The following is a 26970-nucleotide window of genomic DNA, read 5'->3' as shown; positions in this document are numbered from 1 at the left end:
ATAACCACAGAATCGTCCTATTCGGTTCGCTTCGTGCTCAACAATTTGCGTAATTTCGTGGGGAGTACTTGGAAAGTACTTTTTTATCTTTGAGATCACTCACTAGGTCTGACGAATGAATTACAAAATTCGGCCGCTTACCTTTGAATATTTCCCGAGTTCAACATTTTTTTGATTGTGATCGTGGGTGATTACTTGAAGAATGTCAACGTTAGAAATTTTGAGGAAACTATAGCACTGTGTCATTTAATGGTCTGGAAAATATTTCTCATTTCTCATGGTACGAAATTTGGACAGGTGATTCTGTAAACGCTTGACTGAATAATGAATTTCATTCAAAATATCAACAGGGGAATGCCTTCAAACTTCTTCCAAATCTATTTACAAAACATTGCGATGAATTATTCAAAGTAAACACCGAGTAATTCACTGTCTCTGCCGAAACAATTTGCGTAATCCCCCCGAGATTTCCCCCAAACCCATCAAAACCTCATCCTGTGGCTATCAAATAGCTTACAAAACCTCTCACCACACATTTCAATTTTTGTTTTCGTAAAAACCGAAATTTCCATAAGAATTGAATTCATCAATTCACTATGTAGCAACAACGATACACGAAAAAATTTTTTAAAAAACTGAAATCCCCGGGGGGAATTCCCCATTTTTTTCTCCATCAATTCGTACTTAATGGCTTGTGGTCAACTTATGGACTTTCGAAAATCCCAAAAATCTTGCAATGCATATTATTCTGTTGTCCTCCCACATTGTCACCTTTCCATTCGCCAGTCACTTCAGTATTCCTTCAACTTACAGTTAATGTCCATCTATCCAAATACTTCTGTGCCGAATTACCTCTAGACAATATATGCATTCATTGGCATATGATAAAAATAGTTTCGTAATCAGAATGAGGACGATTAATAATAAAATTCCTCTCTGGGTCATGAAAGATTAAAAAAAAAACATTTCTCCTCAATTCAAATGGCTAATTTCCTTCTCTATAGCCACTCTTATGGATATTAACAAATTAATTATCAATTGACTTGTTCATAAACACACAATGATGAGTGTGATTAATTGATAGTATACCTAATTAGCAGTATCGGCTAACGGTTGATAGGGGCAAGGGTCTCGTCAGGGGATAGGAAGGGATCTGAAAGAAAAAATGAGAGGCATCGGCGAGGATCCCGAACACGGATACGAGGGAAAGTTACATGGCCCCAGGGGCTTCTCTCCTCTCCCCCCGCCCTCTCTCCCCATTACTCTCGTCCTGCACTTACATCCGAGAAACTCGGATCCAGGAAGATGTTGCACATCGAGTTGAGCACTCGTTATTCTTCAGGAGACAATTCCATTCCTCCCTCCCCCGCCCACCCGAATGATTTATTGGTAATTTCGGGGCCCTTGAAAAAAAAAATCTGAAATATTTATTTAAACGCTCGTAAATTATATCTCCAGTGAATTTCCAGTGAGATATGCAATTTCAACAGCGATTATGTTCCTTTTTCGATACAGTACAGCAAATTAAAGATGACTTTATGAATGGTTACGGTGAGGAGAAATTATACGTGAGGTAGTGAATCTTTCAAGAACAATTGGGGAGAGTTTTATAGTATTTTCATCACACTGTCCGTAAAACGTCATTTTACGGACACTTTGTGTCTGTCAAACGCCGTTTACAGACTGTGTGAAGAAAAATTATGTTCCTCACACGGCCGAAAACAAGTTCTCCGAGGAGTGTGAGGGCTCCAAAATGAGAAACAGCCGAAATATGCCATCACACGACTCGAAAAGTTGTCGATCAAGTGAATAAAAAAAGTAAGCAGTAGATAAAAATAATTTTGTAGAAGATAATAGACTGGAGTGGGGATTGATTAGAGAAATGCTAACGAGAATATAATTTTTTTTCCGTTACCGCTGCAGGGATCTCTCATAAAATTATTCACTGAGTATTCCTCAAATTTATTGACCTCTCAATTAATTTTCTATCTTCAGCAAACGAATGCTGAATGTGCCATACACTACACTTCCCCATTTTTTGAAAATTCTATTCGACATGTCGTTAAATTTTTACGTGCGATAAAAAAAATAATTGAAGACTAAAATTCTGATAATGACATTGAAGAATGGATTTTTTCCATTTTATTGAAAATGAACAAAAATACCCGCAGTCGTTTTATTATTCATACACAAAAAGGCTCAATTCGATAACTCAGCACAACATCACTGTCAAAAATTACAGCCTGATGACATAATATTTTCATCACTTCTTGATGGAGGATTAAATTGAAAACATAAAGAGTAATCGTGTGATGAGAGAGAGTATCGGACATCATTACAAAGAGACTTTAAAATCCCTATTTTGCCTCGCCCTGAGAAGAAAAGTCTCTACCCAGTGTAGTCACCAACTACAAGGAAATTTACACATGTCTTATGCAAATAATTACGTACATTAACTCCTCGCAAGTAAATAGATAGCAAAAGTCATTTTACTTTCGGTGTAACCTTCTCTATCTCATTGAATTTGAGAGCTGATCCCTGGGAACTGAAACTCGTTCTCCGTGACAATAACCCCCCTATTCCCGCATCCTTATCGCCTCTCTAATTGGCTCTGATTGTGACGCGACCCAATGACACCTCCATCATCGGGCTGATGCTCAAAAAAATTCAACAACCGCTCAGTGGAAAGGTCTTCAATACAATATAAATGTACTCGGGACTGGAGAAGCTTTTTTCATCTCTGCTTGATTAAGGATTGAATTAAAAAAAAAAACAGAGGAGCTGTGTGATAATGAGAGAGAGAGGTAGAGGATTTTGCGAAGTAGGCCGGGAGTTCACGCGAGGATAATCGAATTCCATGACGAAGAAAGCGTTTTCCCTCTCGATCAGTGGTCACCATCACCGGACACTGCGGCATCTCGACGATCTTCACCTAACACAGACTTTGCCCGTCTGAGATTCTAACTCTTGATGGTTAGTACCCGTATATTTGCCTCTTTCATAGAGAACGAGAGCTCAAACGATTACGTCTCATAGGGACGATCCCGTCTATTTCACTCGTTCAACGCACGGAAGCGCATCAAGAATGATACAACTGACGGCAGTGGACACGTAAAACATTTTCTTCCTTCATGCCAATTTCAGTGACGGGAATCCCATGTCATTTCGTCGACCGCAATGATTTTGACTAGTCAATGAAGTTTTGAGTCAGGTCAATAAATTAGAAGGGAGTTAGTTATTCAATACTTCTATATATTCTACTGTGCGTCACATAAACCGCTAAATTAGCTGGCGTAGTGTTGTGTAAATTTGGCAAAACTGAGGCCCAAATACCGCGACGCCGGTCCTCTCCGGCAGAGAGCAAAGTCCCTCATTCGCAGGTGGTGGCCAGACCTGGGGTAAACTAATCTAAGACCTAACGATTCATAAGAAGTTTAGAAAGTACAAAATTAAACCGCACCAATTATATAATTCATCCCCGAGTATTTTTCCAAAAAAAAAAAAAATGTCAACAGACGATTTCAAAATCGAAAAATTTCGCAATGATAATGCCATTCACCAAATCACGGTCAAGTTTCTTAATCGCTGAATTGATCTGCTATCTTCCTCAATTGATTACTGAATTATTCACCAAACCACTCGATCTCCCCGTTTTTGGAATGCTCAAACCCACCAGAGGACCCGAAAAAATTACCATTGAAATGCCAGGAGATCCAGGACGAGATTTCTAACATAGGCAAAAGTAATTCGACGCATACACCACCGACGCTTTCGCTGGGTTTCGTGAGTCTCCCCGTTACGAGACACAATAAAATACTTGAAAGATGAAAATAAGACCCAAGTAGCTGCCTGTCTATGACACGTTTACAGCAGCTGCCTTAGAGACAGAAGCTCGTGATTATAATGACTCTAAGCATAACAGTATTTACGTTCATCATTCATTGTGACAAACCCCCAATCTCACTGACTTTCTTCCAATTATCAGTAGATATTGATCTTCCTATTCCATTGATTTACTTCTTTTTGAAGAGACAGAACATTAGAAAAATTAATTGCAAGTAAATTTAATTCAAGTGCCAATAGATATTATATCATCAATCAATTTTCCCTGTCAAAGTTGGAATAAAAAGCCTACATAACGTCAACAGTCAGATACGACATTTAATTTCAGGGCCAGAGTGAATGAAAGGGAACTGCTCCGTTTTGCACGTTCGTGACCCAAATTTCCCCCAGCAAAAAAAAATCCAAAGAAACTCAACGAAAGAGGAGACGAACCCTTTCGATTTTGCTCGATTACTCCACTCACTCAGCCGGCGTTACGTATACATCACGGTAAAAAAACTCTTCAAGAACAATAAAACCGATGATAAATGTAATGAGACCACTGAAAAGAATTCTGAACGGTTTCCCACGAAGATCAAACTGCCTCTTCAACCAGGAAGCCAGATCCATTCCCGTAATTTACTGTACTGAACAGGCATAATCGAAATATATTGAGTGTAGCAGTTTAAACTTATCATCAACGACAGCATAGAAAGAGCGAGAGAGAGAAAGAAAAAATACTGAAAATTGCCCAGAATTTTAATACTCCTGGACTTTCCGGGAACTCTATACTAATCTTCTATGGAAACTTTAAATAGTAAAACTAAAATTTTATCGTGATTTTGAAAATAATAATTTCTAACTCTGTTGCTTCCATCTCATCTCGCTGATTAGGAAATTTAATATATATTGTAAGCTATTTTGTTTTTACAAATAAAGTTTAATATACGAAAGATCTTTTTACTGCAATTTTTTCTTATCTTAAATTTCCACTTGAAACGTTCCACATTTTACTGGAATTTCCTTGAAAAGAATCATGAAAAACAATCCTCCACTAATTTATCCATTTTCCCCTAGCTATTCAGCCCGCGTATCATTAACGAGTCCAATACCTCATAATTTTACATAATCGACTTAGAGCTTGGTTGCAACAAAACAGTGGAGTGCAATAGTCATCCAGGTGTGTAAGCCCGTCTAGGTCTAGGACATTCGCGAATTGATGTGCCAAGTGTCATCCGCCTGCTGAAAAGACCACGTTTACCTGTCGCAATTCAATTCGGAAAAAAAAACCTCACCAGCTCCGAGGAATCCCAATGATTACAAGATATAAAAGACCGAGAGAGGTACATGAAGACGGGGCACCGCGTTACGAGGCGAATGTACATCCAGAAGAGAGGGACAGAGGCCAGAGAGGTGGGGAAAAGGAGGCATTACTCTCACTCTGGATTCTGCCCCCGTCTCTTCTTCGCTGTATTTCCCCCACGTGCTACCTCAATTCGTTTGGCATCCACCATCGGGGATATAAAGGTAACCCCGTTGCCATAGTCAGAGTCACACAGAGCCAAAACGGCATAGCAGTAACTGACATGAATCCTCTTTTTGCGGTAAGATATACTTTGGATTCTGTTACTGATTAAAATCAGTTGTGATTGATAAAGTTAACCTGGCTATTACAAAAAAGGACTATTTCTTAGCAAAAGCCTCGAAATTTCCACAAATAAGTTTTCCATTCCACCATATTCAGCAGATGATGGAAATCATTTCTTTTTTTCAAGTGATGAAATATTGTCGAGTGATAATAATCATATTAAAACTTTCCTCTTTCCAATTTCAGTGCGCCTTCATCACTCTTGCAGGGCTAGCCCTTGCTGAGCCCCCAGTTGGATACAACTACAACAGACCGAGCGGTGGTGGACACTCATCAGGAGGTGGTGGATACTCAGGAGGTGGTGGATACTCTGGTGGCGGTGGTTTCTCATCGGGTGGAGGTGGTTACACCCAAGTATCCCCTGGCTTCCAATCCAACGAGGGTGCACAGGTCGATGGTGCCCTTCTCGAGCAGATCCGTCAGATTCTCCTGAAGGAGGAGAGCCAGTCTGGATCGGGTGGATCAGGTGGTTCAGGTGGCTACCCAAGCTCGTCCTACGGTGCTCCATCAGGCAGCTACGGGCCCCCATCAACCCAATACGGAGTGCCATCCTTCGGTGGTGGACGCGTTGTTGGAGTTGATCTTGAGGGAATCAGACAGGCAATCCAAGTTGCCCAGCTTCACCAGGTCAGCCAGGGTAGCGGCGGTGGTTCATTCGGAGGATATCCAAGTGGGCCCTCTGGTTACCCAAGCGCACCATCCGGCAGTTATGGAGCACCAAGCAGGCCCAGCGGCAGCTACGGTGTTCCCTTCTAAGCCACCAATACCTTTCATCTAAATCCCAAGGGCATGAACCAATAAGATCGATTGGAGCTTCGTGTATGGACGCGGGCGTTCTCCAGTGGGAAAGCTCTGGAAACCTGTGGTGATCCTCGCTGGGGCCTAGTCGTACCCTCAGCGCGGTCATCCATGGGTATCAAGGTTCATTCGTCCAACATAAGTGCCCGAGGGAAGACCAGGAAAACCAGGAAAATGATTTGAGTATTTTTCCGAGGTAACGATTAACAGCAATGCACCTTGGCTTGATCAAGGGCGATAATTGAGGAAGAATAGTCGGACATAAACAACATCACAATCGTACGAAGATGAAGAGCGATAGTAATCAAAGAGATCATCATTTATCAAAGTAAAAAAAACCCAAGAGACAAAACCATAGATAAAATATCTGATGCGTCAGATGTAGAGAAACTACTGAGGAGACAAGAGTTGGAGGAGAATGATCGTGATCTTTGCGCTAACTTGCGCATTTTGTAAATAAAATTCCACACGCTTTTTTTTAATATGTTAAAACATAAGAGGGGATTGAGTCGGACGGCGTTAACGGGTGTTCAATGCTAGCCTCTGCTAATCGACGGGGTTTAAGAGAGTTTCACCTGTGAGAAATGACAAGATGAAAATCCACTGGTAGACTTATGCAAGACCGGAAACACGAGAGGGCAGGAAGAGAGGTTAAGCCGGAGGAGTCTTGTACGGGTGAGAGTGAAATTCTAACGTCTGGAGGCGATTAACTTGGCGATTTTTTTTCACCGGAGACGAGTACGTGGACAAACTTAGGGCATTCAATTAATGGCCACGTGATCGTCTGCGGGAAATTCTACAAGTTTGAGAGGGAGAGCAGGGGAAACCGGATACGCCGTCGGAGACAGTCGTCTCGGAGTTATACAAACATCAAACACTATTTTTTTACTTAATTTCTTGTTTTATACTCAATTGTGCATTTTTATACTTGTATAAAGGCTTTTTTGTAGAAAACAAAAAAAATAAAAAAAATACGTCGCCACCGTTGAAAATTGTCTATGAATATTTTTTTTTATTTCCCTGTGGGTAATGCTTAATGGCATGAAGAATGAGAGGGTATTCCTCGGATGAGCCACTAATGAACCAGCACGTGTTTTGATATTTTTATTTATGCCTCTTCATTAGTTTTATTTCATTGATATGTCATTTTTACGGTTTTTTTCACTTTTGAGAGAAGTGCCTTTCTCCTTTCACTCTGTACAGCCAATGGCAGGCCTCAGATGCACCCAGAAAGGCTCTTCTTCACTTCTCCTCGAGTGACTCCAGTGAACCCCTTCTGAACAACTGGACATGACGTAAATTAAAGCGGTAAACGCACGAGCAGTGCGACACGTCTGCAACGAGGAAGGTCCCGGGGTTGCGAAATCCGGGTAAGATTGGAAAGTAAACGGGCTATGACGAGGTAACTTTAATATCGGGCAGAGTCACACGATTTGTTGTTTTTTTTCCTATTTTCCTTGAATTAACGACGGGTGCAAGAAAAATAATGTCTTCTCGTGATGCTGCTGTATTGGGATGGGCCTTGGGTTTGTGCGAATTTTTTACGAGTGCAGTCTTATTCAAGACCATAAACGAGAGAGTTGAAATCGAGAGTTAGGTTTTTATGGGAGATGATCATAAAAATCGGTCTAGTCTGGCAAACGGTTTATGTATCTAAAAAATTTATGGAGCAAATGGCATTCAATATCTCTTTGGAATTAATTCTCCTCATTAGATTTAGATAAAATTAAGAATATCCGGGTTTGACGGAAAAGGAAATACCATCACCGGAGTATTTCTCTTTCATTTTTAATTCGAAAAAAAACTAGAACGAGCTGGCCTGCGCAATGATTACGCATCCACACTCTTATACGAATTCCTCTTTTCGTATTTTCTTGATATGCGCGTCACGAAAGCGCTGCTCTTCGAGTACGATTCCGAAAGACGAATCATCCCATATATATTCGTACCAGTCGTGTGCTAAATATTAATTGCAACCCGCTTTTGCTCCACTTGTGAAATGCGAATCCTTTCCGCTGGAGGATAAGTGATCCGGGCAATTAAGGATTGATTACTGTTTCAGTCGTACCTCAATTGATTCGAATCACTTTTCCTTGATGAGTTATTCACATAAAGAGTCATGATGGGACGTGTACAATGACTTATTTAGTCGATTCTTCGAATTTCTAATTACGATGAGAAATCACTTGAATATCATTAACCATCGAGATGTTGTTGAATGACTGCGTGCAAAATTCTAGAAATATTATGGACCTTCAGGGGTGCCATAGTGATAATTTTAAAGATATGTCAAATTAGAGACGTCACCCTTCACTGCCACCCACAATTACCTCCTATTATTATAATAATCGCCTCTCAACAATCGTGTATTCACGTATGAATATAAGAACACGTACAAAACGCGCGCACCATCCGCCAGGGAAAGTACTCAAGTCGTGAGAACCACTAGGCACAAGATTTAAAATTCATAAACACGTTTTGACTGTGAAAATTGTACAAACTACGATTATAATGAAGACGAAGTTGTGATAGAAATAAGGCAGCCACAGGTGCTCCAGTTCACCTGAATGCTACAGCTGGGAGAACTTGAGAGAGTGACGAACATGTTTTATGTTGTAATGTCTGCCAATTTGTTACAAACCAAAATTGCAGTCATGAATTACAACCGTGAGAGTCACCCCATTTACTCCAAACGAAATATAACACTTGTTAATAAGTTGAATGAAGAAAACATTCGAGAGAACGAATTATGTCAGACAATTGTCGATTGTCTGTAGCAGTAGTTTGAGTGTTATATTTTGTAATCACCGTAATTTTCCGACTTTTGCTTGAAATTCTTTCTCTTTCTTTTCGTTGTGCAATTTTTTTATTTTTCATTTCTCTTTGTAACGTCTAATAACGTCTAAATTGAAATTAACGACACGTCACTCTTGCTACTGTCACATCCGCTCTCTGTCCGTTGGCTTCCCAGTAATTATTGACTACTGTGTAACATGTATGACCTACTACGTAATACCCCCAGTGCAATGCACTTTTTCCTTTAGTTCTGTTGACTAAGGAAAAAAAAATAAGCTTCACGGAGCAAAATAAAAAATGAGAAAATACTGCATGGACGAGTGAATTATTACTCGTCTCCGCAGAGCTATTTCCAAGTTGATGGATTTTCGCTAATGGTAATTGAGGGAGAATGGTTATTTATGAATGTCATTACTCGCGAAACATTTCTTGTTTATAATATCATGAGTGAATTTTCCTAATATTACTCACTCATTATGATTCTCAGGAACAAGTGGTGAGCTGTTTCAACATGAACTAGGAGCAATTGAAGATTCTTTTTTTTATTATTAAAACGTCACAGGGACGTGTATGTACATCACTCCTGGGAGACATTTATTATTTAGGGATTGATTATTTATGCATTCACTCCATCAACCGAGTACCAGTTTTACTAGTATTGTCAGAATGTTAAGGAATATTAGAGGATCTGTGGAAAAAAAAAACCAAAATGGATCAGTTCATCCGAAGGAGTTCTTCATTTGGCCAATTGTGGAGAGAAGAGTTATATATTTTTCAATTATATTTTATAAATTTTACTATCCAAGTTAAAACACAGAACTCCCCTCCTTCCACTTCAACCTCTCAATCCCCATCAACTTACATCTGGCCACGGTTCTTATCGACCTCACAAGATGCATGGCCTGTGACTTAACACTCGGAGGCTCTCCGAATCCCTGTATATTCTGCTGGGCTCCCCATCCAACTATGCCAAAGCAAACAAGATCAATCAGTCAAGTTTTGCCAGTCTCCAATCATTACAATATTTCCCAGGAAATGGTTTCCTCGGAACCATAACAACATAAAATCCCACATTAAGAATTCACTGACACCGTCATCGGATCAAATCAGCCCATTGTCTTGTGGGAAGAGGAACAATCCGTCAGAATGAAACCAGTGCGGCAAATAATTGAGGTTAGCTTCCTCCTGAGCGGTGAAAAACCCGAATCCCAGCAGCCTAAAGGCATGGAGATGTATCAATACTCACTCTTGGCTAGAAATCTCTCCTCGTGGAGGACACAGACAGCATTCAAACACAAAAGTGTTGCCTCGAAGAGGGTCCACAGGGTAAACGCCATGTTATAAACTCAAAATACTTCCAACGACACGATGGCGGCCTGAAAAACAAGGCCCGGGCGACATCTAGCGGACACACGGGGACCATTATCGACTTCGGAATTATGACAGAATTCAAAAAATCCAACGATTCGCTTGGAACAGTCAAGTTGACGCGTCCGAATCTCGGGAGATCGAGGGAAAAACATTATTTTCGGTTGTATTCCATTCGCGAAAGTTAATCTGATTAAACAGCTCCATTGGGACTAACGTGAGGTTTAAATTCGTTTCCTTTTGGGGGATTATTTTGGTCTCGGTGGAAAAATTTATCGGGAGTGTTTTCGTGGTAATCCGGAGCTAACAGAAAAGACGAAAATTGCATTTTCCATCGGGAAATCCAGGGTGATACGGAAAATGGCGACTTCTCGCTGTCCCCGCTGATCGTGAGTATTTTTCACATATTTTTTCTTTGACGATGAACATTATTGTGTTTGCGCCAATGGGTGGGTCGTAACATGGGCATATTTTCGTAATTTTTTTTTAATTTCTCAAGTATTTAATATCAATGTAATGGCCCCTCGTTATTTACGTATTTATTTCAATTTTTGGAAATCTAATTGGTTGTTGACAGGTTTCAGAACCTGAGGGGTCTTTTTTGGAAGTAGTTTTGAGGTTGTGAATTGCATTCAGGGGAATAACCTAGAACCCATCCACCGGCAGAATTTTATGAACCGGTTTTGCGCCGTTGATAACTCAATCGAACCCCGCAGAGTGATGTAATATTTTTTTTCATTTTTTGAGATGTATTTCTCAGGCTCTGTAATGAAAATTGTTTTGCTGATTGATTGAGGGTTCAAGGAGGGTCATAAGACATCTTAGATTTTCGTTTCCCTCGCTCGCCTCTAACGAAAATATTTTTCTTTCAGGGGACGTGAGTCTTTTAGGGTTGAAGACAAGTTCTTCATTGGATAACTCGTCCCCAAACCTCTCAAAGCTGGAAAACAGAAGCTTCTGATAGAGAAGTACAAACATGATACCGACCCCCCGTGCCCTCATCGCTATCCCTACGTCCTTAACAGGTACAAAGACTGATAAAATCCTCGGATGAATTTGGGCTCAAGTACAATTCATATTTTTTAATTAATTTTTCACTTGCTGGTTTTGTCCAGTTTTTTCGGGGAATCATCTATCATTACCATATAAATGTTGCAGTATGAAGCAATTAAAATTATTCACTTAACATTGATTGACTATGTATCACGCTATGCTCCCACCTCACATGATGATACAGATTGTCGGTGGTCAGCAAACGAATGGACAGTGTCCTAATATTCCCTCTCCCTCAATTCCTGCAACAATTACTGCAACTAGTCCCACTGAAGTTCCAGCTACTTACGTGTTTGACGGCAGTTCTCAGAGCCATCGATTGATACAGGTAATTATTGATTCGTTATAAATGACTTTTCAATTCTCAGAGGAAATTCTAATCTTAATTTGGAAAAAAATACATAACATTTTTGAAAATCACCGTGAGAAATATACGTGCAAGCCAAACCGAATTTTTTCTACCCAGACAAATCTTCGGTATCCCCTGGAGCTCTACCAAATGTTGGGCGTGGAGATTCCGCAGTTTCGTAGACCCAATTATGCGACGGCCACGAGTAATGTCACTCCTTGGCAGAGACGAAACAATAACAACTCCCAAACGATACCCACATCTCACCCTAACTACCGTCAGAACGGTTTCGCCTCCTTGAGGAAGTCCCACTGGACATCGAAGACGAAGCGTCAAACCCCCAAGGAACGTCCCCCCGAACCCTGCAACAGCGACAGTGGCTTCAGCTCGCGGTCCCCGACCCCTAACAAACACACAGACGGTAGCCAAACAGAGAGCTCAGATGATCGTGATTCCACGTCCTCAACAGACCTCGAGATCAAACGACTCCACGAGCTTCACTCAATCGCTATTCATAACGTCACCGTAAGCCCCCAGGGGTTCATCTCCAACCTGGCCCCCCAGTACTACCAACAGCAGAGGCCCCTCAACTACTACCACAGCACAATTCCCGCAGCACGGACAACGCAGATTCAGCAGAACTATCAGAGCAAAAAGCGTTACCACAGTGGCAGGAGCTCCAGCTCACCTCCAGCCCAGAAAACTCAGAACAGACGTAGATTTGCGGACATAATGGTACCCGCGGTCAACTTCTTCCCCAGACCCTTCATTGCACCTGACAGATTTCTTGCAAGATCACACCTCATGCAGGTCCACAAGACTCCTGAGGAATTGATGCGTGGCTGTCCCAGATGGGATGAGTTATCTCAAGAAATTTGGAGCAAGTTCTTGGCTAATCAGCAGTCGGAAGCGACCTTCCGGAACAAAATGATGCTGTGGAAATACCTCTACATCTACATCAAATCGACTTATCCAAGGTATGGGCTTTTTCTCGTCGGATCCACCATGAATGGCTTCGGATCTGACAGCAGTGATGTCGACATGTGTCTGCTAGTGAGGAACACTGAGATGATCCAGAGGAATGAGGCCATTTGCCACCTAGACCAGATCAAGACCTGCCTCAAGAACTGTGATTTTATCGATCAGTTGACCTTGATTCAGGCCAAAGTACCAATCCTCAAGTTTCATGATGGAATGCAGAATCTCGAGGTGGATTTGAATTGCAATAATGCTGTGGGGATTCGCAACACTCATATGCTATACTGCTACTCAAGGATTGACTGGAGGGTGAGGCCTCTGGTGCTCGTGGTGAAGCTGTGGGCCCAAAGTCAGAACATCAATGATGCCAAGAACATGACTATCTCCAGTTACTCACTGGTACTCATGGTCATTCACTTCCTCCAGTGTGGAGTCAGCCCTGCTGTCCTGCCATGTCTACATTCCATGTATGGGCACAAGTTCAATTCCTACTCGGATATTCATACGATTGATATACACGAGGATCTCAGCTTTCTCACAAAGACAGTTGCACAAACTAATCGTCAACCTCTTGGGGAGCTGCTGCTTGAATTCTTCAAGTACTACTCGAATTTTGATTTCAATCAGTATGCAATATCAGTAAGATTGGCGAGAAAAGTGCCCATTGACGATTGCCGTAGGGCCCGTTCATGGAAGAACGACCCACATCAATGGAAATTTCTTTGCATCGAAGAGCCATTTGACTTAACTAACACTGCCAGATCAGTCTACGACTACGCTGTATTCTCCCGAATCAAGACTGTCTTCTGCAGGACCTATCAAAGACTGAAGGAGAGCATGAGTCTTGCCAGTGTCTTCGTGAAGCAGGCACCAGACGTTGGGCTGAACTACCCGCTACCCACGGCCCTAAAGTAATTTCAAGTCTTCCAGAGAGACTTTTATTTCTGAGACATTTATCCTTGCCAAGGGGCGAATAATGAGCTTGTATGAATTTTTTTATTGTGATAAATACGAGCCTCGCGAGATTAACATGGCTGTGCTATGTATCAGTGATTTACACTGTGATATTTAGGGTCGAGTATTTCGTAGAATCACCTTTGGGATTTAAGAGTGATAGGTATTACAACGAACTTAAATAGATAAATTGAATAATCTAAAAGGGAAAGAACAAGAGATGAAAAATATGAACTAAGGGAGGAAAGTTAGCAGATTAGAAGATGAAAGGGTGAAATTGCTGTGCAATGAGTTGGAGAGGGAACAGAAATTAATTATAAATACGTAATTTCCCCTCTATGGGAGACGAGATTAAGAGATTAAAATCAGGGTGAAGTGGTGACACGTGATAAGTTACATCTGACATTCAGCTTATTTTCATTTATCTTGGAAATCTGTGGTTTCAGGACCAGTTGTCCTCCCCTCATTGTCCTAATTATTTAATATTTCATGAGATGTAACGAATAAAGTGTATAATGGAAAGTTTCACCACTTTGCTGATGATATATTTGTGCCTTGTTTGTTACTATTTATATTCTGAGACTTGAATGGATGAAAAACCAGGGGAGTGACGAGACTTTTGCTCAATGAATGGTAGCTTGATATGAACGCAGAAAGTACTGAATGAGCGAAAGTGACAGATAATAGCGAAAAATAAGAAATTTCATCAGATAACTGAAATTATTTCTAACTGGTGCAGAGGTGACTCACACGATTTCACCGAATTTAATTAAATTATTGTGAGTCTTTGCAATTAAACTCGGTACCCGAAGGCCTCTCCCTCAGTTATAGACAATATAAAGAAAAGTAGAAAAAAGTTTGAAAACAAAAAAATATATAAAATAAAAATAAAACAAAAAAAATTAAAAACCATAAAGCAGAAAAAATATATAGACTGTTAATATTTAAGTTTATATTATTTAATTTTTTTTCGTGCATACTTTACGCTCACTGGAGCCACATGTTTCGCGTCTTCTTTCCTTACACTTTTTAAATTTTTTTTTCCTAGAGGGAGGTGGCTGAACATTTGGCAATTTATTTGTGATCGATTTGTATTTCTATTATTTTTTTCTTCGAGTGAAAGCGTTACATGAGGTAGAAAATACAGAATAAATGAATATGATTGATTTCGGACTTATCTTCGAAGCATTTGAATGGTAAATTTATTTGTGTAAAATTTAGTAAGCCTTATTGAAATTATAATTTTTGTTAAAGAATCATTGATCAATTCGTGAAGCTGTCGGAAAAGCTCCGGCAGTAGGACAATCGGAATAAATTCATTGTAACTTTCATTTTGTTGTTGAATAAATGCATTTTCGTAAAAAAAAACAAATCACAACTCTCATTTTCCACATCGAATTTATTGATACCACCAAATTGTACAGTGACTTTATTTCTTTTCTGTTAATAATAAATTTGCGATTAGAAGTGTGCTGTTCTGTTCTGTCAATCATTACAGGAATTGAAACAGAAAATCAAAATAATCATTCAGCAAAAAAAAATGGAAAAAAAATAAATTTTACCTTGTATTACTCTAGCTTACAACTCTACTCTTTGCATGTTGTAACCCGTGAACTGAAGACATGAGTCTCCATACCATGAATTTCGTTCGGAAGCTATTGGTATCAGGGTATGAGAGAGTGCCCCACTCAAACCCCCCGAAAATTCAATAAAGAACTTAGATAACCCAACTTTCTGATAAAACCATAAAAACCTGTTCCTCTGTCTTCCTCTCAGTTGAGGCATCTCCCCCCCCAAGAATTCTGAAACGAAAAAAGTCTTCACGAGAAAAACGCCCTCCCCCTACCATAATTAACGAAATAACGGAAATAAAAAATCACATGAAGTAACATTTCTCCAGTTGAAGTGAACGATAACCACAGATAACAACCCCAAGAGTTAGTGGACGCCATCGCCTCGGTCGAATTGTTTCAATAATGAAATAATGAAAGAAAAATCGTAATTGTAATCGAAAGGGTGCCTGGCAGTGTCCAACGACCCACCAAGATCCTCACCCTCGAGATCCCTCCAATCGTTTCCCACCAACGATTCTCTCATCACTTGCATTCCAATGCATGAAGTCAAGCCTCCCAAGATGAACCTCTCGAACCTCAGGTGTCCGTCAAGATCTTCATCCGTCTTTCTCTACCAATGCCCTCGCTTGCAAACGGTAGCGACTCCACCAGGTCAGACCTCTGTAATCATCATCTACGTAGAACGTATCATCTCGTCTCATCATTCCCTGGAGCCACCGTTTCTCGCATCATCGATCTCTCTCCGTTGGTATAATAATACTCTCGATGTTTGTAATGTCTGTAATATTTTTTTTAAATTGTCTCAAAGAAGAAGTTTGTCGTACGAGCCTTCTCAGTCGCTTCCCGCGACAATGCATGGCGAATGCGTTGACCAGCCGCACCTGAGCGGCTCAGTATGGCTGGGAAAACTGTCCACCTGGCTGTGACTGTCCCTGATAGAAACCACTTCTGTCCCCTTGATAAGTAGAGTCCTGAGAGAGGAGTCCATCCATCTGTGACTGAAAGTCTCCAACAGCAAATGAATCCTGTGACAGTTCAGCTTGACTCAAACCAGGTTGTGACAGACTGAATCCAGGCTGAGACATACCCTGTGTGGTTCCCTGGGTCAGTGGTAGCCCTGGCTGACTGTAGGGCTGAGTGTTCTGATCATTCTGACTCAATTTACCCATTCTGGGACCCTTGCCTTTCATTCCCCCAGGAGTACGACGATTTCTCTGGTTCTGACGTGCCTGCAGGGCCTGCTGATGTTGATTATAAAACCTGGGTGGCACATGCGCCATATTCATGAACATCCCCACAGGCACTGGGACATTATTCATGGCAGCCTGGGCTCGTTCAGGACTGATGTAGCTAATGGTGTCATGGGTTCTACTGAACATGTCTAGAGGTATATTCCTCTGGTAGTAAGGTTTGTGAGCCGGATTGCCATTCATCTGGCCACCAGACCTATCATAAACCGAACCTGGTATCAATGCCTCTCTGGCGTCATACATAGACGTAGACATAAAGTGGGATCCTGGGTTTGCTGAATTTATCAGTTTCTTGGGTTTAGCAAACTGAATCATCGATTCTTTCAGGTTATTCAGGGGTCCCTCAACCAGGACCTTCTGCTCCTTGTAGAAACTCAGTAGATGATTCCACAGTGGTTGTTTAGAGAGAACCTTGGGATTTCCCACAATTATGATACCGTACTTGGCCCGAGTCAGAGCTACATTCAATCTTCTAGGGTCGTTCAAAAACCCAATTCCCTGGTGTTCGTTGGACCTTACACATGACATGATGATTATGTCCTTCTCACGTCCCTGGAAGGCATCGACACTCGCAACTTCGATTTCCTGATAGAGTTTCGAGTGCAGGGAGCCTTGGTACTGCATGTACTGGACGAGATAGGCACGTTGTCCTTCGTAAGGAGTGATGACACCGATTTGCTCTGGTTTGACTCCACAGCGCAGGAATCTTGTGGTAATCTTCTCGACATTCGATGCCTCAGTTCTGTTCAGGTATGAGGTACCACTTCCAGCTATTTCCTCCTGTCCCTGAGTGACGTAGAAGAACATAGGCTTGTCTGGCACTGGCCAGGGGAAGTCAATCTTCACGAGCTTTCTCTCATCGGCGCAGACACCGTTCTGCAGTGATCCTTCATAGAAGAAATTCGAGGGGAATCGGGATAAATCTGGGTGCATTCTGTACTGAACTTCGAGCCTGAAGGGTCTTATACCCAGCACTACCAGGCGTTCAAAGAGGGATTGAGATAGACCAGCTCTTGCTGCTTTTTTACACATGACCACAGGTCCCAGCTGACAGTGATCTCCAACCAAGATCAATTGTTTGGCCCCCAGGACCACTGGCACCATGCACTCGGGCTCGGTTGCCTGCATACTCTCGTCAATAAGAATCGAATGGAACTTGAGCCGCTGAAGTCGGGGATCACCAGCTCCCACACACGTGCAGCAGATCACGTCAGCTGCCTCCAAGAGTTCCTTCTCAGCAGCTTTCTTGAGTAATCTGTAACGTTTCTCGTCTGCTGAGGAGAGCTCTCCGGTCTCATCCTTCAGCTGCTGGAGCTTTTGAAGTTCAGTGTTTGTTTCCATGTTCTTGATCTGATTGTGGAGGGCTAAGAAGCTCACCGGGGAATCAATAGCCTCTCGAGACTTGGCACAGAGACGCACCACTTTGAGGTTTGACTTGTGAATTTTTTCGGTCAACTGATCCACAGCTGTATTCGATGGGGCGCACACCAGAACGGGACCTCCGTTCTGCTTCACCAGTTGGTAAACAATCGTTGCACTCGTGACGGTTTTACCTGTACCCGGAGGACCCTGGATCAGGGACAAGGGACGTTGTACTGCATGCTTTACGGCGTACACTTGGGAACGGTTGAGGTCCGGGAGGTTTGGAGCACTGAAATGCTTCGGGAGGTGACAGCGGAAGAGAACCTCTTCCACCTCGTGCCCCAACAGACGGTGGTAGATGTATGCTGAGACTGATGAGTCATCCACAGCGAATTTTCTGAGGGCCAGTTGCATTCTGTCAAAGCTCGTGCTCTTCCAGATGAAGTCCACGACAAAATTACAAGTGCACTCCGTCGGGGCTCCTGAATTATTCTTCAATTCAATGCCAACTTCCTCACCGTAGTTGTCTGGTATCTTGATGACATGTCCAATGCCAGACCAGGGCTTGTGAAGCTCACCAAGATAGCGCAATCGAAGCTCATCACCGTGCATCAGCTTCATGTCTCCATCGGTTTTCGCCAGCATGAAGTAGGCAATTGTCTTCTTGTTGAGACCCACATCCCAACGAACCTCGATGTTCTCCTGGGTCTGGGACTCCTTGAGACGTTTGTCGTAATCTGCCTCGAGCTTCACTAGAGGTCCAAAGATGTTTTGGTACTGGTAGCCATCCTCGTAGCGTAGCAGCACTTGCTGGGGCTCTTCATCCACTCCTGGCTTCTCGAGATCCTGGAAGGTCGCGTCGACATTATCACGCCAGAGCTCCTCAAGCTTGTTTATCTGCTGGGCAGATATCTGACGGGCTCGCAGTTGTTCTTGCTCGGAGGGGATTTTCACCAACCAGGCGAGGAAACTCCGATCTTCAATGAGGGGTTTCCATTGCTCTTGATCCCTGTAGTATTTTTGGAAAAATCAGATTTTATTGGGGGAACTTGGCAGAAAGACAAGACTTGGGCAAGGTGGTGATGTGGCAATGGTGGAAGGAGAGGAAAAGTCTTTGTGGATGTCAAATAAAGGCCGTAGAATCATTGAAATATGCACTGAGGTAAGAGATGGGGGTGCAGCTGAAGGTGGTAGAGAATAGTGGGGGATCAGTCCGATGTAAAAATACTTGTGCATTTTGTATGATACGTAACACGTTTGTATTCACAACTGCATTTTTTTTATAAATACACGAGAGGCTGTCTATCTGGATCAAATGAATATGAAGAAAAGTGACTTTAGGAAACATTTTTTTGGTGTACAAGCAAATTCCTGTAAAAAAATGGCTAACTGACTACAAAAATGAACTAGCAATAATATTTCTCTGGAGAAAAATTCATATTTTTCAAATCCTCGTCATCTCCTTCCATTGTATAAATATGAGTGAATTCAACATACCAGTTCATGTCCTTCAAGGAGCTTTGAGCAGCGCAGGGTTGTCTGCACAGCAGGACAACGACTGAATCAGCTTTGGCAGGAATAAATCCAAGCACGAAGACATTCCTAACAGCACAGGAGTAGCACTCAAGTACTGTTTCACCCAGAGGTCCATCTCTGAACATAAATATCGAAAGATTAATATCGAAGCTCTCATAGAAATCATTTGCGAAAAGACCGGACAGGGGCTGAGCGTCCACTAACCTGTGCAGGGTGACTTCCTTGTGCTTGGCCCTGACCAAGTGGTTGATGATATGCGAGCCTGAGGTGTTTCCCCTGCCATTACAAAACCATTTTCTACAGACGTTGCACATCACGACACACGATGCCTCGTGAATTCCGCAGTACTTGCATGCATGCTCTGGCAAATCACGATTGTAGAAGGCCTCCTCTTCTTCTTCTTCAAACTGCAGCTCTGCTAGATTTTGAGCTGCCCCAGATATCTTGAGATCAAGGGCTGAACTGCCGTTCGTTCCATTGATCTGAAATAATTTCGTTGTTAATCAACTCCAAGAGGATTTACCAATTTGTATGCGAAATTCTACGTAAAATAATTCGGTAATTACACTTCACGTCTTCTAGGGGTAGTTGAGCAGGAATTCATCACAATATTTTGTTCGTAAAAAATTCAATCAATTGATTGCAACAGAAATATCACTTTACATTTATTTTCTGAGCCGATGAATGGATAGAGCTATCCACTGGATATTTTTCTATTGAACCATTGCCCTGACAACATCTTATAAACAATAATCGTCCCAAAATCTTGACTTTGAGTTTCATTTAATAGACACATGAAAAAATCACTTGTCATTTCTCGTCAGACTCACTAACTCAAGATATATTTTTCGAATAAGCTACAAAATCTCTCCCTCTCACCACCTCTTCTCAATAATAATACTGAGCACTTCAGACAAGTCCTTTAGATACCCAAAATCCTAAAACCAATAACAATCCCGTCATTATTTGTCTAATACCGATGAAAACACTTTCAATGACACTGCAGAAAATGTAAAAGTCTCATCAAATCAATCCGAGGACTTCAAGGTCACCTGAGCATGACCTCTAAAATTCCAAATTCCTGTTGATTATCCCCCCAAAATGTGCTCACCAGAAATCTCCTGACTCCCAGAATACCTGGTAGAGCCACCTGGAGACCCTAAACCCCCTGAGCACCACAATTTAAAAATTCTCTCAAAGACTTTGAGGTTAGGTGCAAACCGCGTGGGTGAATCTGACCTCATGGATCCCCCAATACCCCATCACCCTGGCCCCTAAAAGCACCCCAGAACTCACCTGCACTGGTTGGCTCTGCTGACTCTGTCCATGATCATGCTGTGACGCCTGAGTCTGACTTGGTGATGGCAATGTAAAATCAGTGAAGTCAAATTCACTTCCCTGGGTATCAGCACCGATGAGATCAGTCTCCTCGGTGTCCAGGAACGTGAGGGTCTGGCTACTGGGTCCATACGCGTCGACACTCATTATGCCAGGCCAGGGTCTCCACCAATAATAACCACAAACTTCTTGCAAATTTGCAGACGAAAATCCGGAAAATTCTCTCCTCCACGAATGAAGTAATCCACAGATGTCTCACTTTTATTTATCTCGTTTTGTCCGAATTCTTGATAATTTCTTCCGTTAAGAAACTTATTTATGCTCTCAAAACACTTTTCACTCGTTGATAACCACCGTTAATTGTGCCAACGATACACGATGATAACGAAGAACTCAACTAAAAAAAACAGGCCACCAAAAAACCTACGCCATACTTATACCTTCGACTCTCTTCCACCAATAAACGAGACACGAGTGTAATATGCGGTTTTCTTTCCTTTCATTTCATACGTCCGCTCGTCGGCTGTTACGTCATCAGCTGATTTCCGAGAGCTCCGAGAGTGGTAAGTCGAGCTGGTGTTTTATTTGAAAATCGAATGGAAATTTATGGGATTTTGAGGGCACTTTGATATTCAATTAATTATCTGAGGGACGAAGTTATTTCCCCGTACTATCAATAACTACAAGGCGGTAGGTTCGATACTAAATGAGAGGACATTTTGGAGGGAAAATGTCGCTGCTGCGTTGTGACTCTTGTTGACACATTTTGGTTGGAATTTCTCAAAATATTATCAAATGGGAAGTCCGGTGGAATTCCCGAAAATTAATAATTTGTTTGAAAAATCAGTGAAAATTTTGAGGTTTATTTGAATTCAGGTTGTGTTCGAACTCTATTGATATATCGATAGAGAAAACAATCGATGTCTATCGACCACTGGCTATCAAGTACTCACTCTCGCCACTGCGTGGCGCCACTGTCCGGCGTTACCATGTGATTGATGTTTTGGTGCGATAACATGGCGTCGTTGGGTCGCAATGAGTCTTCCAGGTAGATTACTTTATTGTTACCGAAAGTAATGAGACCCGAGACATGCCGGTGGATATCAACAGATTAACCGAGGGTTGGCTGGAGCTCGAGAGTGACCCAGGTAGGAGAATTACACTGTACAACGTCAATGGTCATTGAAATATGGCGAGTGGGAGGATTATTGTCTCTTTGCAATTCGATAGGACTATTTACACTACTCCTGGAGGACTTTGGGGTGAAGGGGGTGCAAGTGGAAGAAATTTACGATCTCCAAAAGTCACTCGAGGGTCCAGTTTATGGATTTATATTTCTCTTTCGATGGATCGAGGAGAGAAGATCCAGGAGGAAAATTGTGGAGCACGATGAGAGTTTTCTCAAGGATGAGGAGATTGTCAATACTATATTCTTCGCACAGCAGGTGAAGTTGTGCACTATTTTTTATTTAAAAAAGTTATCTTTGTGGATTTTTATCTCTAAAAGTGTTCAGCATCATCGGAAAGGCTAAAATGTTGACGAAGAAAAATAAAATTTGCACGATTTGTCAGTATTAACGTTTAATACAAATAACATTGAATTGAATTATCGGGCAATTTAATGGCATCAAAAAATTTTAAGAGATGTAGCTTCCTCCATAACTTTTGTTTCTATAATTCTCAACTCTCCAGGTTGTGCCAAACAGCTGTGCAACCCACGCCCTCCTCTCGGTCCTCCTGAACTGTCCCAACATCCACTTGGGCACGACGTTATCACGACTGAAGCACCACACATCGGGTATGTGCCCCGAAAACAAGGGATGGGCAATCGGGAATACTCCTGAGTTAGCCTGTGCCCACAACTCGCACGCAATGCCCCAAGCCAAGAGACGTCAGGACAAAAACACAGGCATGACAACCGGAAGGTTCACAGGAGAAGCTTATCACTTCGTCAGCTATGTCCCTATCAGTGGAAGATTATTCGAACTGGATGGACTGAAACCCTACCCGGTTGATCATGGCCCCTGGAAGGAGCATGAGGAGTGGACCGAGCAGTTCAGAAGAGTTATAACTGATCGCCTGGGAATATCCACCGGAGAACAACTCCAGGATATCAGGTTTAACTTGATGGCGGTTGTTCCTGACAGGCGACTAGCGCTTTCCCACAAATTAACAATGCTGAAGACTAACAGACAGATCGTCTTGGAGGCACTGCAGCAACTGGTGAAACTCAGTCATCAGGAGAGCGAGAAGAATCATTTGGATGGGGAAAGAGGGGAGAAGAGAGCCAAGGAAGAGGGGAAAGATGCTGATGGGGTGAGTGTTCCTCACGTGAAGTTCGAAACTAGTCAGCATGGGGAAAGTGAGGAGACTGGCAATCTGGTGAAGAATGAGGGGCATGGCATGGAGAAGGTTGTCATGTGTGCTCTGGATTATGCTACTCCGCTGAGAATTCAAACTTCACCTGCTCACAGCTCATCTAGCACTGACACTTCCTCGGAAATTGGATCTGCTTTCAATTCGCCCACTCAAGGTATTTACAATTCACCAATAGTTTCATTAATGAGGAGAGGAACAAGAGATGGATGTTTGTTAAGTAGATGAATCGATTTTTTTTTCTATTAATTAATACTTTCGGGATGAATAAGTTCGACTTTAGATTAATTCAAAACTTGGGCTATTGGTCGAGAGCTCTTAAACCACGAAAACTATTTTTTCTTTTTATTTAAGAAAATGTTTAAATTACAAACAATGAAATAGGGAATCACATGATACCCTGGAAATTGTTTTGCGTCTGTCAAGTTTTCAAGTTACGTTGCTGCTTTACTTTTTTTTTCTTGGAACGAGCTATTCCACCGCGTAACAAAAACGTTTAGATACACAGGCCTTTTTTTTCTCACAGAACATTAAATTATTGGGGCAGGATAATTTTACAGATTTGATTTTTTCCGAATGTTCATCTGTGTAACACAAATAGTAAAATTTCGCGGAATTTTTATCTGCATATTTTCCCGTTTTCTCGCAAGGGTTATCCTCTCGCGTCGGATCGCCCTTTTCTTGAACAAGAATGAGTTTTTCCACATGAAGTCCTTCAGTAATTTTTTTACACGATATATGTTTGCGATGATCACATAAATTAATCTGTGCATTGAAAGCTGTATTCTGAGGACACGTAAAATCGTACACCTCAGCTGTTTTTGGCTCACACATATAATACTTCATGCAATTTGTGGCATTTGGCAGACGGATGCCTGTTATACAGGGGACAACTTCGATCACCTCAATTTTCATTTGTGTCGACAGTGATTTGTATTTTTCAGTTGTTACGTATTCCCTGTTACCTAAATTACCTATGATGGCTATTACATTATTGGCCTCATCAATAAGTTCGTCCTTGGGTGGTATATCACTCGTCGCAGTAACTTCTGGCCCATCTCCAGGGTCATTAATCCTCTCGGTCGTGCTTGAACTGTTCTTCATACGTTTTCTGTCGCCTCTTGAATTGATAGTGTGATTAAATACGTAATTGCGGATGAATTGCACGATAAATTCATTGTTGGATGCGTCAATTACTGGAGATGAAGGAGCAGATCCTGGGTATCTGTAGAATATCACTTGACTAAATCCATTCACATTTTCTACTCCATTTGTTCCCATCGCTTTTATGTTGTTTGGGAGTTTCTGGGAGCCTTGAACGTGGTTTTCCTTTTCGTTGAGATTTTCAACTTCTATCAGTGGATGTGGAATTGTCGAGACGAAATTACCGAGATTGAGGTATTCAGGAGAATTGAAATAATGTGGATTCAATTCATGGTAACTCGTCTTGGTTTCGTCAAGCAATTCCGGGGTTTTTAAGTTTGTTGAGGCATGAGTTGAATGTTCCACACACGCCCAGGAGTCTCCTGGGAGGACGCAGAGGCGTAGATAAGGTTGAAACATCTAGAGAAATGAATCAGAAGGCTTTAACGACGGAATGAAATTACACATTTAATCGGATTACAAAAAATCCAGTAATTTAATTAAATAGCTGAAGACTCCTAGAGAGATTTCCATTTGAAAGCTCTTCTTCGGATCAATAGAACTATGAAGAATAGAAAAAGGTGTTGGGTGTGTCTGACTTGTCCACACGTGAGTGACGAAAGTTTAATTGACTGAAGGCACTTACCAACCCTTCTGGACATTTCGCTGGCGCCCACACATACCCTCCTTCAGGGAGATTAATGCACTCGTAATAAATAGAACACCCCGTTACGTGTGGTTTTCTTGCCTCTGGACACTTTGATGCACTAGCGAGTGTCAAGGAAAAGAGGAGAATTGCCAGAATGCCCTCCATTGTATTTCATTGAATACTGAGGTGCCTCTGAGTCGAGCTCCGACTTGTCTTCCAGAGGATCATTAGCACCTCTGAAGAACAGTTATGAGTCGATTTTTGGTGAAACTCAAGAGATTTCTTAGTGCTAAGCAGATGGTGAACTGATTTAAGAAGAAGTGGGTTAAGTAAACAGTATGTTATAAGACAATTTCCAAAAAAAAATACAAATACGAAAGACTTTTTCGAGTGGAAAATCACCCCCCCAGGAAATAATTCCATTATCGAAAGAGTGACATGAGAACTACTAATCTCCATTATACACAACTGCAATTTTTTTAGCTTGGGGATGGAATTCGGGCCAGAGCAGCCCCACATCCACCAAGGACTTTAAAAAATTCGTTGTTATTCGAGTCGCTGGGGATGAGAAGAACGAGGCAGGTTTGAGTGAGTGATTTGTTTTCATCATTTGTATGTTTACGAAGGAGATGGTCTGAATGAAATGTTTTTTCAGGTCGTTCCCTTGGTAACATTAACATAAATGGAAAACGACTGGTATCCGACTCGGGGCATTTGCATAAAAAGGTTTGTTTGTCCGGAGAGGTACGTATACCCCATGCTAGAGTGAAAACTAGCAATGGGGATACAGTTACTGAGGAGAAGAAGGTGGAGAAAATTGACTCGAAATTGTGCTCGAAATATCCGGAATTGTTTGAACCACACACCTTCGCTCCCAAGGATCTTCTCGCCCTGCTGAAAAATCTGGAGCACGAAATTAGTATTTGTGAGACGTGCTTGAAGGATGAGAACGACAAACGAAATAAATATAAAGTGAGAATCATGAATTAATACATAATAATAATATGGGAAGGAGATGAGCCAAAAATTAATTCGCAACATATTCACCTACATTTCGTGCTTTCGAAAATATTGGCAAAATAGTGTGCATAAAATCCTGGTATTCGTCTCCTTTCATTTCTTCGCTTCGTACTGGTATGGATTTTTTTGAGCTTCTGATTTCTCCCAATAGATCGACGACTGCAGACGAACGCATAATTACGACGAATTCATTTGTACCTTTCTCTCGATGTTAGCCCAGCAAGGAAAATTAGCTGAATTGGTACAGCAACATTTAACGCTAAAAAAGCATACTTCAGTCACAGTAAATCGAGTTCATAGGTAATACAAATGAGCTTCACACTTTAAAAATTAATAATAGAATACGCTATTTAATAATGTCTGTCTATTAATCTGCAGAACTTCAAAGAAAACTGATGCACGACCAAACGCCTCACGTCGTCGTCGTGGCAGAACCAAATGCAAAAAACGAAAATGAATAATTAACTTTCTGTTGAGTTTCATCTCCTCAGTTCTACGCGGGTCGTGAACACTGCACTAATAGATCGAAGACAGTTTCATATTCATATGATGGATTGTAAGTCTACTGGATTTTACAAACCCTCCATTTAATCGTTTCTTTTTGAAATCAATTTATGAAGCAGACAATTACCCCTTGCATAATTATTTTAATTATTAAGGAATTAAATAATTGATGATTTAATTGAATGTTTGATTTGTTTAATCCTTATGATATTTACTTCAACGAATGAGTTATAAGGATTACGGTAGAAAATAAAATATGAGATGATAGATGAGACTCTGTTGTTTAATTTTATGACTGAAAATTTACACATCAGCCCACAATGAATGCGATTATAAACATTCCTTGACTCGGGACAAATAGAAAACAACCGTAAGTTACTGTCAAAAACATTGAAAATATGTATTTCAATATTCATATACAAGTACACTACACGCTGTTGATATGTCTTTAC

At 41.4% G+C, this 26970-nt stretch overlaps 7 protein-coding genes across 10 annotated transcripts in view; 3 read left to right on the top strand and 4 right to left on the bottom strand.

Annotated features, from left to right (window-relative positions):
* Window positions 1-9669, bottom strand: part of LOC135163575 (heterogeneous nuclear ribonucleoprotein 27C) — a 220735-nt gene extending 211066 nt beyond the window's left edge. The window contains exon 1 of one of the 2 annotated variants that reach the window (XM_064123132.1): window positions 9536-9669. Coding sequence is in view for 1 of the 2 variants with exons in the window: in XM_064123129.1 (XP_063979199.1) it covers window positions 142-167 (26 nt within the window). In the remaining variant the exon portion in view is untranslated. Of the gene's footprint in view, window positions 1-141; window positions 323-9535 lie in introns of those variants that run through there. The other variant, XM_064123129.1, reaches the window with a different exon arrangement.
* On the top strand, window positions 5121-7260 carry LOC135163588 (loricrin). The gene is made up of 2 exons (XM_064123151.1): window positions 5121-5426; window positions 5657-7260. Exons 1-2 carry the CDS (start codon window positions 5136-5138, stop codon window positions 6224-6226), a joined length of 861 nt encoding a protein of 286 aa, XP_063979221.1. The 5' UTR covers window positions 5121-5135; the 3' UTR covers window positions 6227-7260.
* On the bottom strand, window positions 9591-10468 carry LOC135163600 (immediate early response 3-interacting protein 1). The gene is made up of 3 exons (XM_064123173.1): window positions 10311-10468; window positions 9927-10028; window positions 9591-9752 (listed from the first exon to the last, which is right to left on the bottom strand). Exons 1-3 carry the CDS (start codon window positions 10399-10401, stop codon window positions 9697-9699), a joined length of 249 nt encoding a protein of 82 aa, XP_063979243.1. The 5' UTR covers window positions 10402-10468; the 3' UTR covers window positions 9591-9696.
* Window positions 10469-10543: 75 nt separating this feature from the next.
* On the top strand, window positions 10544-15138 carry LOC135163570 (poly(A) RNA polymerase gld-2 homolog A-like). 3 transcript variants are annotated; one of them, XM_064123116.1, is made up of 4 exons: window positions 10544-10821; window positions 11305-11498; window positions 11591-11813; window positions 11952-15138. In XM_064123116.1, the coding sequence occupies exons 3-4, from the start codon at window positions 11631-11633 to the stop codon at window positions 13725-13727; spliced, it is 1959 nt and encodes a 652-aa protein (XP_063979186.1). In that variant the 5' UTR covers window positions 10544-10821; window positions 11305-11498; window positions 11591-11630; the 3' UTR covers window positions 13728-15138. The 3 variants fall into 3 exon arrangements, with proteins under 3 accessions (XP_063979186.1, XP_063979187.1, XP_063979185.1); XM_064123117.1 differs by having other exon boundaries at window positions 10545-10821; window positions 11305-11457; window positions 11670-11813; XM_064123115.1 differs by adding an exon at window positions 11010-11154 and having other exon boundaries at window positions 10545-10821; window positions 11305-11813.
* A 7-nt stretch (window positions 15139-15145) lies between these two features.
* On the bottom strand, window positions 15146-20973 carry LOC135163560 (regulator of nonsense transcripts 1). Its single transcript, XM_064123085.1, has 4 exons — window positions 20785-20973; window positions 19693-19970; window positions 19450-19605; window positions 15146-18961 (listed from the first exon to the last, which is right to left on the bottom strand). Exons 1-4 carry the CDS (start codon window positions 20971-20973, stop codon window positions 16231-16233), a joined length of 3354 nt encoding a protein of 1117 aa, XP_063979155.1. The 3' UTR covers window positions 15146-16230.
* A 298-nt stretch (window positions 20974-21271) lies between these two features.
* Window positions 21272-26792, top strand: Caly (calypso). Its single transcript, XM_064123122.1, has 8 exons — window positions 21272-21389; window positions 21703-21974; window positions 22057-22271; window positions 22519-23359; window positions 25478-25582; window positions 25650-25966; window positions 26166-26314; window positions 26393-26792. The coding sequence occupies exons 2-8, from the start codon at window positions 21917-21919 to the stop codon at window positions 26469-26471; spliced, it is 1764 nt and encodes a 587-aa protein (XP_063979192.1). The 5' UTR covers window positions 21272-21389; window positions 21703-21916; the 3' UTR covers window positions 26472-26792.
* LOC135163580 (uncharacterized protein) lies at window positions 23531-25482 on the bottom strand. Its single transcript, XM_064123141.1, has 2 exons — window positions 24992-25482; window positions 23531-24765 (listed from the first exon to the last, which is right to left on the bottom strand). Exons 1-2 carry the CDS (start codon window positions 25157-25159, stop codon window positions 23674-23676), a joined length of 1260 nt encoding a protein of 419 aa, XP_063979211.1. The 5' UTR covers window positions 25160-25482; the 3' UTR covers window positions 23531-23673.
* Window positions 26793-26970: the final 178 nt, after the last annotated feature.

Source organism: Diachasmimorpha longicaudata, chromosome 6 (genome assembly GCF_034640455.1).
Source record: "Diachasmimorpha longicaudata isolate KC_UGA_2023 chromosome 6, iyDiaLong2, whole genome shotgun sequence".
NCBI classification, from domain to species: domain Eukaryota; kingdom Metazoa; phylum Arthropoda; class Insecta; order Hymenoptera; family Braconidae; genus Diachasmimorpha; species Diachasmimorpha longicaudata.
The sequence above is the reverse complement of the archived record's forward strand: the minus strand, read 5'-3'. Positions and strand labels throughout refer to the sequence as shown.

What these genes read in the sequence shown, in the direction of transcription:
- Caly (XM_064123122.1), top strand. Translation starts at nt 21,917, where the DNA reads ATGCCGGTGGATATCAACAGATTAACCGAGGGTTGGCTGGAGCTCGAG. An exon ending in GGAGCTCGAGAGTGACCCAG is followed by an intron (nt 21,975 to 22,056) that starts GTAGGAGAATTA and finishes GCAATTCGATAG; the next exon opens with GACTATTTACACTACTCCTG. An exon ending in TTTCAATTCGCCCACTCAAG is followed by an intron (nt 23,360 to 25,477) that starts GTATTTACAATT and finishes CAATTTTTTTAG; the next exon opens with CTTGGGGATGGAATTCGGGC.
- LOC135163588 (XM_064123151.1), top strand. Translation starts at nt 5,136, where the DNA reads ATGATTACAAGATATAAAAGACCGAGAGAGGTACATGAAGACGGGGCA. An exon ending in ACATGAATCCTCTTTTTGCG is followed by an intron (nt 5,427 to 5,656) that starts GTAAGATATACT and finishes TTCCAATTTCAG; the next exon opens with TGCGCCTTCATCACTCTTGC.
- LOC135163560 (XM_064123085.1), bottom strand. Translation starts at nt 20,973, where the DNA reads ATGAGTGTCGACGCGTATGGACCCAGTAGCCAGACCCTCACGTTCCTG. An exon ending in AAGGAAGTCACCCTGCACAG is followed by an intron (nt 19,606 to 19,692) that starts GTTAGTGGACGC and finishes ATTTATGTTCAG; the next exon opens with AGATGGACCTCTGGGTGAAA. An exon ending in TCCTTGAAGGACATGAACTG is followed by an intron (nt 18,962 to 19,449) that starts GTATGTTGAATT and finishes AAAATACTACAG; the next exon opens with GGATCAAGAGCAATGGAAAC.
- LOC135163570 (XM_064123116.1), top strand. Translation starts at nt 11,631, where the DNA reads ATGTATCACGCTATGCTCCCACCTCACATGATGATACAGATTGTCGGT. An exon ending in AGAGCCATCGATTGATACAG is followed by an intron (nt 11,814 to 11,951) that starts GTAATTATTGAT and finishes TTTTCTACCCAG; the next exon opens with ACAAATCTTCGGTATCCCCT.
- LOC135163600 (XM_064123173.1), bottom strand. Translation starts at nt 10,401, where the DNA reads ATGGCGTTTACCCTGTGGACCCTCTTCGAGGCAACACTTTTGTGTTTG. An exon ending in GGAGAGATTTCTAGCCAAGA is followed by an intron (nt 10,029 to 10,310) that starts GTGAGTATTGAT and finishes GCTTTGGCATAG; the next exon opens with TTGGATGGGGAGCCCAGCAG. An exon ending in GATAAGAACCGTGGCCAGAT is followed by an intron (nt 9,753 to 9,926) that starts GTAAGTTGATGG and finishes TTTTTTCCACAG; the next exon opens with ATCCTCTAATATTCCTTAAC.
- LOC135163580 (XM_064123141.1), bottom strand. Translation starts at nt 25,159, where the DNA reads ATGGAGGGCATTCTGGCAATTCTCCTCTTTTCCTTGACACTCGCTAGT. An exon ending in CGAAATGTCCAGAAGGGTTG is followed by an intron (nt 24,766 to 24,991) that starts GTAAGTGCCTTC and finishes TCATTTCTCTAG; the next exon opens with ATGTTTCAACCTTATCTACG.